At 44.0% G+C, this 12,877-nt stretch overlaps 1 protein-coding gene across 2 annotated transcripts in view; it reads left to right on the top strand.

Annotated features, from left to right (window-relative positions):
• The first annotated feature begins 5,016 nt into the window (after positions 1-5,016).
• The window catches only part of ALDH7A1 (aldehyde dehydrogenase 7 family member A1), a 45,354-nt gene continuing 37,493 nt past the window's right edge, over positions 5,017-12,877 (top strand). The window contains exons 1-3 of one of the 2 annotated variants that reach the window (XM_032335512.1): positions 5,017-5,253; positions 6,560-6,613; positions 7,175-7,240. In XM_032335512.1, coding sequence (XP_032191403.1) covers positions 5,062-5,253; positions 6,560-6,613; positions 7,175-7,240 — 312 coding nt within the window. In that variant the 5' untranslated portion in view covers positions 5,017-5,061. The remainder of the gene's footprint in view (positions 5,254-6,559; positions 6,614-7,174; positions 7,241-12,877) is intronic. The other variant, XM_032335511.1, reaches the window with a different exon arrangement.

Below are 12,877 nucleotides of genomic sequence, written 5' to 3'. Positions count from 1 at the left end.
ATTTAAGATTTTATTTATTTATTTGACAGACAGAGATCACAAGTAGGCAGAGAGGCACGCAGAGAAAGAGAGAGGAAAGCAGGCTCCCCACTGAGCAGAGAGCCCCATGTGGGGCTCGATCCCAGGACCCTGGGATCATGACCTGAGCCAAAGGCAGAGGCTTTAACCCACTGCGCCACCCAGGTGCCCCTTTATTTATTTTTTAAAAAGGTTTTATTTATTTATTTGACAGAAAGGGAGAGCAAGAGAGGCAACCCAAGCAAGGGGAGTGGGAGAGGGAGAAGCAGGCTCCTTGCAGAGCAGGGAGCCCAAGGCAGGGCTCCATCCCAGGATCTGGGATTATGACCTGAGCTGAAGGCAGACACTTGATGACTGAGTCACCCAGGCAACCCATGGAATGCCTGTTTTTATTGACTATTGTTTCTCCCCAGTGTTCAGCTCGATGACTTACTGTATATGATAGGTGATCAAGAAATATTTATAGATTTTTTTTACATGAAGGAAATATTACTATTTGTACCTTTTACTATTTTATAATCTGAGTTTTTAAAAGATTTTATTTATCTGAGAGAGTGAGAGAGAGCAGAGTGCGTGGATAAGCAGGGGGAGGGGCAGAGGGAGAGAGAGAGAAGCGGGCTCCCCACTGAGCAGGGAGCCCAATGGGGTGGCTGGATCCTAGGATACTGGGATCAGGAGGTGAGCTGAAGGCACACACTTAACCAACTGAACCACCCAGGTGCCCCTGTAATCTAATTAAAAAACAAAGAAAGAAAGAAAAGAAAACAATAGGGGTGCCTAGCTAGCTCAATCCATAGAGCATATGACTGGGTCTTGAAATCGTGAGTTCTGGACCCACTTTGTGGGGGTAGATTGCACTTATTTAAAAAAAAAAAAGTCTTAAAAAATCTTAACAATTTATCCTGGACACCTTTTTGTACCAAAATAGAAAGATCTAGCTCCTTTTTGATGACTTCCTAGAATTCAGTTGCATAGAGATACCAGCACTTATTTAGTCTCTGACGGTATCCATTTAGGCTGTAGCCAATTTTGCAGTTAACACTTATTTTTAAAAACTTGTTTTATAATTTCCTTGGGATAAGTTTCTAGATTGCATGGAAAAGAATGAATATAGATTTTTGAAATGTGAGTTTAAGATCTAAGACCTAGTCCAGTCCCTTTTGACACAGCTGAGCTATTTAAACTGACTCTTGACTCCAATTCTCCTCTTAGACAACTTTATTGTTTTATCTTTCCTGCATAGAATTGCAATCCCCTTGGAGTTGATCCTGTATGGTATGACGTAGGAGTCAAATTTCATGCTATAATTAACATTTTACTATGTGGTATGGAATGCAGCTAAATATTATAAAATACAGAGAACAGCTCCCCATCCTAAAGAATTTTTCCACTGTTTTCCTCTAAAAGTTTTAGAGATTTTGTTCTTACTTTTAGGTTCACGGTCCATTTCGAGTAAATTATTGTATATAATGTGAAGTGTGTATATAAAGTGATGTGTATATATAATGAAGAACATCAAGGTTCATTTGTTTTTGGAATGTGAATATCCAATTAATATAGTACCTTTTGTTGAAAAGGCTATACTTTCCCCATTGAATTTCCTTGTCATCGTTATTGAAAATTAAGTATGTATGTGAGAATCTATTTCTGGGTTCTCTGTTCTGTTCCATTACTCCTTATGTCTGTCTTTACACCAATGTGACACTGTCTTGATTATTTAGGTTTATAATAATGGTACAATTGTATAATAATTGTTAGAAATTAGGTAATTAAATTTGTTCATTTTTCCCAAAATTGTTTTGACTATTCTAGATCCTTTGCATTTCCATTTAAACTTGAGATCCCCTAGCTAATTCTGGTATTTGATTGGGATTGCATTGAACCTATCATTTAATGCAGACAGTGAGGAGACTATCTTAGCTGATGCTATTAAAAGTTGGAATTGGGGGTCAGTTGAGCGACCACCTCTTAGTTGCAGCTCGCATCATGATATCACAGTCCTAGTATCGAGCCCTGTGATGTGTTCTGTGCTCAGCGTGAAGTCAGCTTGGGATTCTTACTCTCCCTCTGTTCCTTCTCAATCTCTCTCTGACAAATAAATAAAGCCCTTAAAACATTAAAAAAAAAAGCAGAAACCATATATTATTAATGAATAACTCTTCTGATTCTGGACTCATTAAACAATTAGATGGGTAGTTTGTGTCCTGGGAGAGAATGCAGTGATTATAGGATGTGAGTTGTTGGTCCTTTCTGAAGATAATTTTCCCTATAAAATAATATTCCAGCATTGTAGTTGTAGCATCATTTCTTTGTGAGCTTGATTAATGAGTTTGCCCAGAGCAATAATGTCACTTACCTATGCTCTGATAAATCATGTTTTGCGTTTGCAAAAATGAAATTGTATCCTGGGTGGTAGTGATTTCTCTAATGTATTGCAGCCTTGGGGCAAGCATGCCTGTTCAGGTCACATGCCTCTGCCTCCTGGTAGCTATCTTTGAAGAATGAAGACTTCTAGCATTCCTGAGGACATCACATTATAAGCACTGTTCATTTGTTACAATGCTGTGACTCCAGAGTCCTTGCTTTGATCACCATGCTGTGATGCCTTTGATAAGTTATTTGGAAAGCAGGATTGGCTATTTGCAGACTCTGCCACTTCTGATGCACAATACTTTCAAGGTGCTCGGAGTTCAGTCAGTACATTGACATTTCTGTAAGGCTTTGCAATTTTTATATGCTTTTATATATGATTCACTTAATTCTCTTTCATATATGAAATGTGCTCTCCTGCTCTGCCCCATCAGAATTCATTGCTTATAATTTTTTCCTGACCTCCTGTTGGGAAGGGATAAGTAGTTTTGAAAACTGGAGGTAGAAGTGAGAGATGTAATCTCCCTTTTCAATGTAGGCAATTGCTGGTGTCTTTTTTTGCTACAACTGGTTTAGAGAGATAGTCCTGAACTTCTCTGCTTGACATAGTGAGGAGAATATTACATTCCTTAAGGGCATTATCTGTCACTCCTAAAATTTAGTGCATCTTTAAGTATCTTCTGAATTAAATGGGGGAGAAGAGAAGGAAGACTGTGATATTTGGATATATGTATAAGGAATCTTGCTAGCCACCAGAAAGTGAGAAGAATTAAATTCTCAGTTAAATGCCTGAGGGGGAAAAAAAAGAGTCTGAGATTTAAAATGAGGGAAATTAGGGCTTCAGTCCTAGGGTAGATGAAGATAGTAGCCGGGCTGTTGGTGGATTACCAGTGCTGGACAAGGTGTCTGTGCCTACTGCTCCTCAGGTGTAGTCATAGTTTCATTTGTTCATTCATTCATGTAAGTGCACGTGAGCCTGGTAGAATGCTGGGAATCGTGGAGCATACAAGGATGAACAGAAAATGTAATGTTTACAAACAGAGGCATCATTCCTGTATATCCAGTGCTTTCTGTACTTTCTTGTAGATGTTTGAAATGCCAGATTATTTGTTGAAATTATTTGAGCCATAAGGATGGAATAGATAAAGCTCAAGTTTGAATACAGAGATGGAAGTTTCACAGGTAGAGAGAATAGTAAAGGACAAAAGCACAGTGGGAAGAAAACAGGCTTTGCATAGAAACAAAGTGACTTAGTGTGTCTGGCTGCAATTTAGAAATCCAGCAGCAGTTAGGAGGAATATTTTCAAAAGGTTTGTTGGAAATTGCTGAGAGGCCTAACTCAACTGATTCCGGAGTGGTGTGTGTGTATGGGTATGTATATATGTATTTTAAGATTTACTTATTTGAGGGGGGAGGAGGGATAGAAGGAGAGAGAGAGAGAGTTCCAGGCCAACTCTATGCTCAGTACAGAGCCAGACATGGGGCTCCATTCCATAACCCCAGATCCCAAAACCAAGAGTCCGAGTTTCAGTGGAGCCCCAGAGAGAGAGAGAGAGAGAGGGAGAGAGAATGGATATATATATATATTTTTAAAAAACATTTATTTATTTGAGAGAGAGTACTCGTGATACATATATACATATATACATATGTATATACATATGTATATACATATATACATATGTACATATATACATACCCATCCGGGGAGGGGCAGAGAGAGAGAGAATCCCAAGCAGACCCCCCCCCACCAGCGGGAAGCCCCATATGGGGCTCCATCTTGGGCTCAGAACATGAGGAGAAATCAAGAGTTGGATGCTCAACAGACTGAGCTACCCAGGCGCTCCAAGAGTGCATATATATTTTTAACCCACATCCAAATCATGCTGTTAAGAGATGTATTTCCCTTTTATAGGGTAGGCCTAGTGACTGTGGAATAAGATGGGAGATGACATGCTTAAGCATCGTGGGTGGGTGGGGAGTGAGTGGAAAGGCTATTGCAGGAAAATTGAAATAATGGAGAATGAAGGGAATTATCAAAACTGTCTTTATTCTTCAAAAGCAATATCCCTGGCAGGATATTGAGAAGGCAGTATCATCATTTCACATTTTTCATTAATTAGAAAACTCGACTTTGTAATTCAGCAAAGCAGTGAACACAATCCTCTCTCTCCCTCCACCAAGAAACCTTCTTTGGCTACTCCAGGTAGCAGCCGCCTCACCATCACCTGGGGGCTGGTTAGAACCGGCGCTTCTCATACCCCAGGCCAGAGTCGCCGAATCAGAATGTGCACTTAACGTGATGGCCAGGTGATTCCATGCACGAGAAAGCCCAAGAAGCCCCCCTCTAAGCTAGGGTACTGTAGAACCAATATTTTGCTGAAAAGCATTTCTGGCTGCGGCCGCAATTCGCCGCGTATTGCACCAGATGGCAGCAGCTCGACCACATCCTCCTAGCGGCACCCAACTGTGCCAGGCGAGGGCGAGCCCCGCGCGCCTCCGGAAGACCCAGACTGGCCTCCGCGTCGGCGGCGGCGGCGGCGGCGGCGGCGGCGGGAGCGTGCTCCGGAGGGCGGGGCCCGGCCTGCCCAATGGGCTCCCCCGGGCAGGGGGCGGGGCGCTATTTCAGCCGCTCCCGCGGGGCGCGGGCACGCCGCGCGTCCGGGGCTCAGTATGTGGCGCCTTCCTCGCCAGCTGTGTGCGCACTTTGCGAGGGGAAGCAGGCTCTCTGGTCCTTGGAATAGGCCTGCCGCCTTCATGTCCACTTTGCTCATCAATCAGGCCCAGTACGCTTGGCTGAAGGAGCTCGGGCTCCGCGAGGAAAACGAGGGCGTATACAATGGAAGCTGGGGAGGCCGGGGAGAGGTATGCGGGTGTGCGGGAAATCTGTGCGGCCTCAGTGCGGTCCCTGCCCAACCGGATCCCCCGCCCCCCCCGCCCCATTTTCCACTCCCCAACCCCGCTGCCGTTGTGGATGGTTGTACTGGGGGGCAAGTTTGGAAGCGACAGAGTAAACGTGTGCTTCTGTAGGGTGCCTTAAAAATGCGTTTAGATTATTAGGTCTTTGTGTGCTTTGGAGAAATCAGCGTCATTTTGGAGCTGGTCGAGCTTGAACTTCCACGCAGGCTTACAACCCAAGAGTTCTCGATGTGTAGAGAGGCCACACGCTTAGCTTTAGGAAATTATCTCAGTTTTGTGCTTGACTCTGGCTCCACGGGTCTGCCTGTGTTCTGCCTTAGTTTTATACTGTCTTTTCTGAAATCCTTTGTTGGAGTTTGCAAGTCCGGGTTTGCTGAAATCCTGTTAAAATTACTGGGCGCTGAGCTTCCTGGAGGACAGGATTTTAAGCATTTCTTTATTTCCAGAGCCAGGCACCATAACTGGCCCTCCGTGAAGGCTCAATTAAGTTGTTTTACAGAATACCATGGAAAGGTAAGGTTATTACCGCTCAGATTTTTTTGAAAGCTGCTACAAAAGAAAGCTTTTACAAGATGTTACCAAAAAACCCAAAAAGGAAATGTTACATAGCATGCCACGAAGTTTGTCGAGTGTGATATAATGAACTTGCTTTGTTAGAGGGAACAGTTCTTATGGTTACCTGTGACTGTAGGAGATTCAGGTGCTTTTAATTATCCTCTGAATCCTTTCCTGTTTTCACTTTGATCCTGTTTTTCCTGTGGCATGATACTAGGTTCCTGGATAAATTACTCTCCTGAAAATCTTTTCAATATGCCTTGACTTTTTTTTTCTTACTAATCTATGCCGTTTGTGTGGAGATAGGCTTTTCCCATATTTGTCCACTGTTGGTTCTTTGACCTTCTGACTAGGGCAGAGTACGAAGAGTAAGCAAATCTCGTCAGATTGGTCTGTTACATGTGGAAAAAGAGGCGAAGTAATGGGTTACGTTAGACTGTTGCTTTTACACCGAGAGTTTCAGTGGCAAGGCTGGGGTTTGCAAAATGATTCTGCACGTTTAGGTCAAAAATGAAAAAGAGCTCTGTTAAGTGACCTATTTGTAGTAAAAGTTAATGTAAAACTTCCAAGTTTGGATATGGTATCTAAGTTCAGTTTCTTCTTTTCCTTACAACCCCCATTTGGTCTGTTCCCCCATTTTGGAAGGGATTAAATTTTCTATAGATAGCATTCATCTTTTTGTTTATTTTGTTTTAAGGTTATCACCACCTATTGTCCTGCTAACAATGAACCGATAGCAAGAGTACGACAGGTAAGTTTTTGGTTTTGCTTTTATTAATACAAACTGCCCATGGGGTATGTGCCAGTGATGAAGAGCAGTATGGAGTCTCACAGTCCAAGAATAAAGTATTTCTTTTTCACAGGACGTTGAAAAATGTCTGGGAGAGACAGCCCACTCTTTGGGTTGGGGTGTCCTAGGAAAGGTGAAACAGAAAAGTTGTGTGTGTCTGTGGGGGGGTTCCATTTAAGGCCACGTTTCTGAATCACCACATTCCTGAATCACATGTTCTTGTGAAGTCTATGTTGGAGCCCATGGTTCTGAATTTCTGACATCTCTGGGGTTGGCCCCAGATGAGGTTAATGGACCTTGCCTCTAGAAGCAATGTTTTAAAAAATATAGCTAGATTCTAAGCTGTCTTACTGGGTTATCACAAGTGTTGGGAAGCACAGGCTGTGAAATTCATTTTAAGCTACAGATCTGAGGGTCACCAAGAGATACGCCAGTTCTTCTCCAGAAATCTTGGATGTTCTCAAAAGGGGAATCATCACTTCCCTTTGTTTTTCTCTTTGTCTCCCCCAATTGGTAATTCAGGCTAGCGTGGCCGACTATGAAGAAACGGTGAAGAAAGCGAGGGAAGCATGGAGAGTCTGGGCAGAGGTGAGTGTGAAGGTCATAGCACGATGACCGCTGGTGACTGCAGGGAGATAAGAGAAAAATCTTCCAAGCAGTCGGTGCTCTCTGCAGTGGGAGTTGATCTGGGGCAGTGATAATCTCCCTCTGCTATAGTCCCAGGATAGTGCCTTTTCTTTCTTACTTTTTTTTTTCCCAAAGATTTTATTTATTCACTTGACAGAGAGAGAGATCACAAGCAGGCAGAGAGGCAGGCAGAGAGGGGGAAGCAGGCTCCCCGCCGAGCAGAGAGCCCGATGCGATGCGATGCGGGGCTCCATCCGCGGACCCTGAGATGATGACCTGAGTTGAAAGCAGAGGCATAACCCACTGAGCCACCCAGGCACCCCGATAGTGCCTTTTCTATATCTGCCTTCAGTAAATGGTGATTTTAAGTGGATTTAAAGTCTTTACTGAAGTAGCATATACCTCAGCTGTGAATACTATTTCCAATTGAAGTTTCTCAAGTTTCTCACTGGACAAAAAGAAAGGACCGTCTATGTTACAAATACCCTTTTTCCTGCTTCTCCCTACTCCTTCCAGACAGTTTCATGTAGGGGTGGGGGCTGGGGTGTGGGAGGGAGCATCTCTGCAGTTGGTTGATAGTCCCAGTTCACAGGGCAGGGTCTTGAGTTCCTGCAGTCTGGTCAAGCTGGTGGTTCCTCCTCCATCTCTCTGTGATGTAGGAAAGAACAGTAGGGTTTGAAGCTGACAACCAAGAAAGAATTCTTGAGACATCTTTGGTGCAAAAAGGTTGTTTTGTTAAAGCATGGGGAGGGGATTGGTGGGCAGAAAGCAGCACTGGGGTCATGAGGACTTTCAAGTTGAAAGGGGATTAGGGAGACTGTAAGTCTCTAAGGAATTTTGGAAGCAAGGTTTCCAGAACCTTGAGGGGCTAACTATTCTTAGCACAAAGTTACCTATTACCATCTAATAAAGCCTTAGTCATGAGACCCTTCAGGTGTATATCGGTGGGCCATATATGCTTGGGGGATGGTTGCCAACATGTGTCTTGGAGGGTTTAGAGATAAAGGAAGTTTCCAAAGGAATTTATATATATATATATATATATATATATATAAATTTTTTTTTTTTTTTTTAAGATTTTATTTATTTATTTGACAGACAGAGATCATAGGTAGGCAGAGAGGCAGGCAGAGAGAGAGGAGGAAGCAGGCTCCCTGCGGAGCAGAGAGCCCGATGTAGGGCTGGATCCCAGGACCCTGGGATCACGACCTGAGCCGAAGGCAGAGGCTTTATCCCACTGAGCCACCCAGGCGCCCTGGAATTTTTATATGTTAAGGTAGATTTTCTCCCACCTCTCCCCCAGTCTGAATATCCCATTTGCTGTCCCCTGAAGATTAGGCCTGAGGCTAAAGGAACATCCTGGAAGGTTTAAGCCAGCTCTACCGGGTAAATGAATTTCTTTCTGTGCGCTTTGTCTTGTAAATAGAGGAGACTAGGTCGGCCTGCCTCCTGGGGTTATGGTAAGGGTTAAATGAGTTAATCATTGGAATTGCTTGTTGCGGGACCCTGCCTTTGCAGATGTCTGCCTGAGCTACAAACACCACGTGCTGCTGCGTTTGGGATTGCTGAGCCACTGTTTTCTCTGAATCCAATGTTGCCAGGGTGACTTGGGGGAAGGGACAGGTTTTCCCAGAGAGCCCTGAGTTGGATGCCCCTTAGTTGTCAGGCAGGAGGTCGCCTCAGTGCAAAGCGGGAAGAACATTTTCCTGTACTTGAACCAAATCTGGCTGTAAGTTGGCCTAGGGTTCCATTATGCGCAATGAAAAATGTCCTTGAGCAGTAAAAGGCCACTTCCAAAAGCAAACGGTGTGCTCAGTTCACTCTGCATAGAGAAAGGTACCCGGAGCAGTGTCATTAGTTGTTTGCAAAATAATTTTTTTCTTTTTGATGTAAAAGTAATACGTATTTGAGGTACCTGGGTGGCTCAGTCTGTAAAGTGGCTACCTTCACCTCAGGTCATGATGGGGGAGGGTGGGGGGGTTGCTGGTGTCTCCCTGCTCTTCAGGGAGTCTGCTTCTCCCTCTGTTCCCCCCCCCCACACCCTCATGCACTCTGTATCAAATAAATAAATACAATCTTAAAAAAAGTAATACATCTTTACTAAAAATTGGATGAGGCACTAGGATAATGACATTGAATCCTCTTACCTCGTCCTCTTCTATACAGAATAGTTATTAGAGTTAGATTTTGTGCATTTCCTTCATCTTTATGTGTTTCATAGTTGTAATTATTATCCAGGGCATGTGTAAAATTTTTGACTTACAGTGGCACTGCATACCAGCCTAAGTTTACTGCGTAATTTTAAAAAAACATTGGTTTCCTATATATAAGCTATTTACAGAAAAATTAATCAGACTTTTTTTTGTGTGTGTCAGGGGAGCAATTTTAGGTTTATAGTATGAGAAGAAAGAATTTTTTTTTTTTGTTTAAGATTTTATTTATTTATTTGGGGCGCCTGGGTGGCTCAGTGGGTTAAGCCGCTGCTTTCGGCTCAGGTCATGATCTCAGGGTCCTGGGATCCAGTCCCACATGGGGCTCTCTGCTTGGCAGGGAGCCTGCTTCCTCCTCTCTCTCTCTCTGCCTGCCTCTCCAACTACTTGTGATTTCTCTCTGTCAAATAAATAAATAAAATCTTTAAAAAAAAAAAAAGATTTTATTTATTTATTTGACAGAGAGCGATCACGAATAGGCAGAGAAACAGGTGGGAGGTGCGTTGGTGGGGGTGGGGAGCAGGCTTCCTGCTGAGCAGAGAGCCTGATAAGGGCCTTGATGCTGGGACCCTGAGATTGTGACCTGAGCCAAAGGCAGAGGCTTAACCCGCTGAGCCACCCAGGCGTCCAAGAAAGAAGAATCTTGCTTTTCACTTCTGTGTACTGTGTCTGGTCCAATAATTGGCATAAAACAGATCACAGGAGAAAAACATTTTAATTTCTGGTGTGGAGCAGGGAAGGGTGGCAGTGAGGAAAGATCCAAGACCCAGGGGCAGCCAGACACCGAGGCTTCTGTGAATCCAGAGCTCTGGGGCTCCTTGTGGAGGAAGGCAATTCACAGGAAGGTGAGAGGAGTAAATGTTTGGTACACAAATGTTTTCTCTGCCGTGCAGCTAGGTATCTCCTTATCAAAGTGATCTCTGGTAATAACTTGCTCCTTGGCAGAGATCCCCTTTGTAAGTTCTTTCAGAAACTTAAGGGGGAAGAAAAAGGCTTTTCCCAAGTCTGGTGGGCCTTGGTTGGCTTCAGCTCAAGATAATCCTCGCGCCAAAGTGGCACATTCTGGCTCAGTCTGAGCCCTGTCACCGGAGCGATGAGCGGTAAAAGGGGGTGGGGGGGCCCTCTACCTCCTTAGCGTACTTGGCATGTTTCCCTCTTACCACCATCTTATATTAGTGCCATGTATTTGTTACAGTGGGAGAACCAATGTTGATCAATTATTATTAACTAAAGTCCATAATTTGGGTTCGGATTCGCTGTTTGCATACACTGTTTGGAATGCTAGGGAAACCTGTGACCAGAAGCATCTCTTACGTATGTGTATTTACCCAGGTACATGTGATTCACGATCTTGCCTTTCCCGAAGTGGCTTTTAGGTTAGTCTTGGCTCTGCCCTAGAGCTGGCAGCTGATACTGTGTTGTCTTTCCTTAATAGGGTGCTATACTTTTTTGTTATGCTCTTTTCCTGTTGAGGCTTGCATTTGGCAGTCTGCTCTGCCTGAACAGTGCCCACCTCTGCACCTACCATGCTTTCTCCTACTTCCTGGACTCTTTAGATCTCCTAGTAGAATGAGGTTGCTGAGTGGGAATGGCTTGTGCAGGGTGATGGTGGAGTCAGTAGGGGATCCCACTTGTTAGAATTTGAGCTAAGCAATTGAGTTCAAAGTTGAGGGAAGTGGCATAGCCTTACCTAACTGCCTCTGGGGCTCCTGCCAATGGGGCAGATACTTAGAGGCTGCTGGTGCCTCAGACAAGAACAGAGCAAAGCTCATTCCCTCCTGGTCTATGCACTTAACCCTCCAGGCTCCTTTCTGGCTTCAGGCTGCTTCTGCTTCGCCGTGATGGTTTCAGCTGGCCTTGTGTGTTTCAGTGAGTTCATTGGTGTTAGGCCTGCAGTTTTTCAGTGGGAGTGGTTTCCTTAAAGGCAAAAATAAAAACATATAGGAGTATCATTTATATACATGATTTCTTTCTCCTAACTACACCTGAGCACAGAGAACCTGGTCAGGAGTACTGGCTCTGCTGCTCTCATGAACTGGTTTCAGCCCAGAATGCCACTGTTAGGCTCCTCTGCATCCCCAGTGTGTCCTTTCCCCCTCCCATCTCTGGTGAGGAAGAGCCAGCGTGAGGACAGGTAACTGGTAATGAGCTATCTGTAAGGGCATAAAGGAAGACCACTTATGTGGAAGCTCTTTTATTAATAGCGTGCAGGGATGAGGGGTCTTGTTGCCCATCTCAGGAGGGCATGAGGTTTTGAATGGCCTTTCGTGCTGGGGCCGATCAAGCTCACCTGGGAGGTGGGGCTGCCTTGTTGCCTACTCTGCCCTCATTTCCCTGTCCCCAGATCTAATCCTGGCTTTCTCAGTTCATACTACTCTGTCCTGTCATTTGCGAGGATGGAACAAAAATGCAGAGGCCACATTTGAATGGTCTTGCATGGAATCTAGCCCAAAAGTTTTATGGGTGGTGATTCGGCTATATACCCAGGGTTGAGAATCTGTTAGTTACTGTCAGTTACCAAGTCTTGAATATTTTAAATTACATTTATCTCTCTTGCTGTTTTTATAATTGAGACAAGTCACCATCTTTGTCTTGCCTACTGGTCTCCTAGTGTGAATCTCTGATCTATTTTCTAGACCATAACTGGAGTGATTTTTTTTGTTTGTTTGTTTAAATAAGCTCTAAGCCCAATGTGGAACTCAAACTCATGACCCCATGATCAAGAGTTGTATACTCTACAGACTGGGCCCACCAGGTGCTCCTGGAATGATATTTAGAAGGTGCTATAATTTCCCCCTACCATTTAATACTCTTTGCTGATTTTCCCACTATTTTTTGAAGCATCCTTTATAAGGTCCTTTGCACTGTGGCCCCTAATTTTATCTCCTGGTTCCTTTAAACCTAAATTTTCCAGAAATCCTCCATTTCCTCTCTTGACTTTTGGCCTTTGCATATGCTTTGTTTCCTGTTGCCCATAATTTCCCTCTACTTTCTCTGCCTCTTTACTTGGCAAGCAGCAATCATGCTTGAGGTCTTAGATCTCTAAACTTCTTCGGAAAGCTGCCTTCTTCCCCGCTTGCTAACCCCAAGCAACACTCAGTTAACACTGCTAGGTTCTCTTCTTGTACAGTCTGGCTTCTCCAGAACAGCACTCACCATAGGAGATTGAAATCACCTGTTTGTTGTTTCCACCACCCCACTGGGGTGTTGGTTCTAGTGGGCTTGAATTGTAGCTGTCTTCCTGGTGTCCCTGGGGAAGATCAGAATATCTGGCACATAGAAAGTGTGCAGTAATTACTGGTTAGAGACCGAATAATATATACACAGAATATAATATAAATGTGTATTAGCCATTTTGGGTTGATATTAACCAGTTCGCTGAACTTAG

The sequence above is a fragment of the Mustela erminea genome, chromosome 3 (genome assembly GCF_009829155.1).
Source record: "Mustela erminea isolate mMusErm1 chromosome 3, mMusErm1.Pri, whole genome shotgun sequence".
Lineage (NCBI taxonomy): Eukaryota > Metazoa > Chordata > Mammalia > Carnivora > Mustelidae > Mustela > Mustela erminea.
This window is presented reverse-complemented; position numbering and strand designations above follow the sequence as displayed.